The 5,028-nt window shown below is 40.3% G+C and overlaps 1 protein-coding gene across 2 annotated transcripts in view; it reads left to right on the top strand.

Annotated features, from left to right (window-relative positions):
- The first annotated feature begins 642 nt into the window (after positions 1–642).
- Positions 643–5,028, top strand: part of ephb6 (eph receptor B6) — a 59,652-nt gene continuing 55,266 nt past the window's right edge. The window contains exon 1 of one of the 2 annotated variants that reach the window (XM_046846864.1): positions 643–847. In XM_046846864.1, the coding sequence (XP_046702820.1) occupies positions 790–847 (58 nt within the window). In that variant the 5' untranslated portion in view covers positions 643–789. The remainder of the gene's footprint in view (positions 848–5,028) is intronic. The other variant, XM_046846863.1, reaches the window with a different exon arrangement.

The following is a 5,028-nucleotide window of genomic DNA, read 5'->3' as shown; positions in this document are numbered from 1 at the left end:
AGAGGTGTTGAGCTGAGTGATCAGTGATACAGGGCACTTGATATGGACTGAAATCATGCCTGTTACCTAAATTGTTGGACTCCCCTATTCTGAATGTTCTGGTAAGGTTTAATGATGTCCAGCAGAGGGCTCTGCTTTTCTGAACCATTTGCTGAACTACAGGTGTGTGACAGCTTTTGAGCTTGTGGGGACAAGTCAAATGTCAAAAAAGGCAAAGAAGGTCATCACAATGTTTGCAAGACAAAATAGTGAGTGTGTGTGAGTGTGTTCAGAGTGTGGGTGTGAATGCCAGGGATTCACTGCCTTCTACATGTTTAGACAGTTTTTCAACAGACCAGCCAAGCACGTTTTTTTCATGCTCTCTCTCTCTCTCTCTCTCTCTCTCTCTCTCTCTCTCTCTCTCTCTCTCTCTCTCTCTCTCTCTCTCTCTCTCTCTCTCTCTCTCTCTCTCTCTCTCTCTCTCTCTCTCTCTCTCTCTCTCTCTATCTCTCTCTCTCTCTCTCTCTCTCTCTCTCTCTCTGTCTCTCACTTCTCGTTCATAATCATCATACACAGACTCTCCTCCCCTCCACATCTCTTCCTCCTCTCTCTCTCTCTCTCTCTCTCTCTCTCTCTCTCTCTCTCGCACTCTTTAATCAGAAATCAAAAAGAGCACACAGACTCCTCCTTCTATTCCCCTCCTCTGTTCTCTCTGTCTACCTCTCTCATTTTTTTTCCCCTCTCAGATGCCCCTCTTTCACTCATGCCGTCTCTCTCTTGTCCAAATAGTAGTGGACTGTACTGACAGAAATGTGGACAATTGTTCTCTTGCTTTTCCTCTGTCTCCAGCCCGGTTCGGGTGAAGAAGGTAAGGAACTACTACACTTGTGTGGCAATGTGTGTGTGCTTGTGTGTGTGTGTGTGTGTGTGTGTGTGTGTGTGTACGATGTGTACGAGGCAGTGCTTGTGTGGCTGTAAATGTGTGCAGAAGAAGTGTCTGAATGCTGATACATGCTCAAAGACTCTGGATCTTAAGAGTCACATATGAATGAGGGATTTGAAGCAGTGTATATGAGCAGATGTTTGGAATATGTACGTGTGTGTGTGTGTGTGTGTGTGTGTGTGTGTGTGTGTGTGTGTGTGTGTGTGTGTGTGTGTGTGAGAGATATAACAGAGGCAAAGACTACTGCAAATGTTGTGATTATATAGAAGGATGCCGAGTGAAGTTACTTATACTATACCAAAGTTAAATATTTTACACATCCCACAGCGATTCACTCATACCATAGAAACAGTCGTTCCCTCACCAGACTCACTTTTCTTTCTCTATATTAAAGTTAATAAGCCAAAAACGCAACTTGTTACTTAATAGAGAAACAACACTTCACTCTGAAGCCTGTGTGAAAACCATAAAGTTACAGCTTTACCTCTGACCATTACAAAGCCCTGACACTGGAGACTCCTTCTATAATCTTATCAACATGTACCTGCTTTTTTTTTTAATCATCAGTTTTAATCTGTTGTGTAATCTCTACCATACTCATTCCTGTGTACATTGTGACCATAGAAATGTATTAGAACAAGAGCATCTCATCAACTTCACAGTTACTCATGGTAACAAATGTAAATGTTTTTTCACCATATCACCTTTACTGTATTAACATGTTTGCATGTGTGTCCGCTACATGAATGTGAGAGAATAAATGTTAGGACACAAGCTATAGAAAATATGGATATTACTATGGAAATTGGGACTCTTGACTTTTCCAGCCATGTGTGCTCCTTTTCTGACCTGATACCTCACAATTTGGGGGGCACACAATTGTATAGGGTGTCTTCAGATGCATTTGCATTATATTTTTCCATTACTTGAACTAGGAGACCCAAACCTGTTCCAGTATGACAATGCCGCATGCACAAAGCCAGCTCCATGAAGATATTAAATTGGATTGCAAATTACAAAGGCTTACATGGGCTGTAGTGAAAGATCTTGAGTGGTCTGCTATAGAGCTCTGACCGCAACACCTTTGGGATGAATTGGAAAGCTGACTGCATCCCAGGCCTCCTTACCTACATCAGTACCTGACTTTATTAATGCTTTTGTGGCTGAAAAACTCTTGCAATGTCTTCCTAGAATAGTGGCTGTTACTATAACAGCAAATAGGGACTAATGGTGGACTGGGCTGCTTGCCAATTTTATGATAAAATGTCCCCAAAAATGTTTATCCATATAATGTATATCCAAAAATAATTGTATCTAATGAAGTACTTAAAGAATGCAGGGGGAAAAAATAGGAATCAAAATCAGTACTAATGAAAAATACGAGTTGTGTGTTGATAAGTTTAGAAATATAAATATCATAAATACAATTCTCCAATCTTGGATATTCCAATTTATTTGTTATCACTGTCATCACTTTAATCTGGTCATTCATAAGATTTCAATTTATTCGTTATTATTTTCTTCATTTATTTAGCTGGTATCTGGCCCAATACAGATCCTGGATATTGGATCAGTGCCATCTCTTACTGAATCTCCTTTTTTGGTGAATACAAGGAATTAAATACGTAATTTTTGTTTGTTTGTATGTGTTTGAATGGTTTATGCGCCTAACCATATTTGTGTCTTTTTTTGTGTGTGCGTGTGTGTATGTGTGTGTGTATATGTGCATGTGTGTGTGTGCGTGTGCGTGCATATGTCTGAGTTGTCTTTGTGTACTGAACAGGCCTTAGCATGCACTGCCAAGCCATCTTCCCTCATAACAAAAGCAGAAAAGACAGGGCCAGAAGAGGGTGCATAATCAGTCATGTAACCTTTGTCTCGCTCTAACCTCGGTGGCCTCCTTCCCATTCGCCTCCTTTATGATGATATTATAACTGTTACAGATGACCCTCCCACTGTCCCATTCAGCTCTACTGTACAGCTGCCTATCCTTCATTTACGCTTTTTCATCCTTTAATCTGGACCTCTATGCTTGTTTGTGTGCTTCTTTTTTTTCCCTTCAAATCTTTTTTTATTGCATTTCAGCTAAACCGCTTGTGTGCTTCTTTGTTGACCATGTCAAGTGTGTTGTGGTGTGGTGCTCAGTACTAACGTTTGCCCTGGGGTATGTTTTATTAGTATTTTGGGCTAGTGATTATAAGTGCAGTTTGGTAATGATGAGAAGATATGAAGGCAAATGAAGGGAAATGGATGGTAATAAAACAGCGTGTGGTAGGTTCTGATGAATTAAGGTCTAATTTTGTGTGTGTGTGTGTGTGTGTGTGTGTGTGTGTGTGTGTGTGTGTGTGTGTGTGAAAGAGAGAGAGTCTGGGAAGGATAGAACAAGAAAGAGAGAGAGAGAGAGAGAGAGAGAGAGAGAGAGAGAGAGAGTGAGAGAGAGAGAGAACTCTTATGTGAGGAAATGTCAGTATGTGTTTCAGTGAACTTTTGATGTCTTAGTGAAGCATACATGGGTGTGCCTTTATTTTACTGATGAACGTTTGAATGTGTGTGTGAGGGAGGGGGTATACAGTATGTATATCAACAGAGCAAATTCACTGTCTAAGAACTCAAATGACTGTAAAATGGAACAGCTCATATTTACCAAGACAGAGAACTAGACACAGAGATAGAATGACAAAGAAGAGATAAAATACATAAAAAAAGAGAGAGAAGGAGAGAGAGAGAGAGAGAGAGAGAGAGAGAGAGCGTGAGAGAGAGAGAGAGAGATAGAGATAGAGAGACCGTGAGAGAGAGAGAGAGAGAGAGAGAGAGAGAGAGAGAGAGAGAGAGATGCCCCCCTGACATGTGCTTAGTTGATTCATACCGCACTAATGCTGTATTAACCCAGTAGCACTCACCATTCCGCTATTTAATGGCAGTAAACTAGAACAGAAACTACGTGACTGATGCACATTCTAAAATGCGATCGAATAGAAATGAACTGAATTGTCATGAATAGGAGCATAGTAGCCAAATATACTGACATCATCAAGAAACTCGAATACACATACAGTATACATGTAGCACCAGACACCGGACAACAGTAGCAAATAGATAAAGTGGCTTTTTTTGGATTTTAGTAACAATGCTCAAGTCTCTGTTTTCCATTTATGCACAATACAGTTTTTTTCCAACAAACAGCATGGAGCCTCAATAGAAAGCCTACCATACATTTTCCAAATTGAGTACCACATCTGTAGCTTATCTGCATTTCACACATTCTTTTATTATACATTTAACAATATGTGACTAGCCCAAATTCACACAACTGTTATACATATATTCTCTATATATGAAAATCTGGTAGCAGGCTTTGAAGTTGTCACTGAAATAGATCTAGTTACAATCCGATTATAGTTCTCAGATGGCAAATCATGGAATTTTTAACCTTCACCTGAGCAACACTGAGATACCCTGCTACTTAATGTTCCCCTCTTGTGAACCCAATTACCTGCACAGTGACAACAATGACAATTACTCGCATTTAATTCATTTTTCATTGCATGCTGTTATAAAGTGAGTGGGGCCAAAAGCAATGTAGGTGACTCAGTGGTGCAGCTTCACAGCTCCTGGTTTTATCCTGAGTTACAGGTCAGTTCTGTGTGTGGGTTCGCTGATTTCATCCCACCTTCCAAAAACATGCCAGTACCTGAAGATGCCTCTAGGTGTAAACAAGTCTGTGAATATCTGTGTGTATGGTGCCATGTGATGGACTGACATTTCATCCAAAGTGCAGTCCCGTCCCATACACATTATTCCACAGCAACCCTGAACAGGATAAACCATAACTAAATAAATGAACAATTGAATTAATTAACAAATTAAGGAAGAAAGGCAGGAAGGAAAGGTGGATTTATTCTCTCATGGTTGATGTGTATCCATTGCCTAGCCTAGGAACCATTAAGTGAGATAGGAACCAATCTATTGCAGGGCACAATATGCATTTGATGTGATAATAAACTCCACTCTTCTGGGAAGGTATTCCACTAGATTGATGTGGAGAATCGTGTCCAATCAGCCACAAGGATGTTAGTAAAGTCAAGCACTGATGTATAATGAGGAGG

Source organism: Silurus meridionalis, chromosome 4 (assembly GCF_014805685.1).
Source record: "Silurus meridionalis isolate SWU-2019-XX chromosome 4, ASM1480568v1, whole genome shotgun sequence".
In the NCBI taxonomy this organism is placed as follows: domain Eukaryota; kingdom Metazoa; phylum Chordata; class Actinopteri; order Siluriformes; family Siluridae; genus Silurus; species Silurus meridionalis.
The sequence above is the reverse complement of the archived record's forward strand: the minus strand, read 5'-3'. Positions and strand labels throughout refer to the sequence as shown.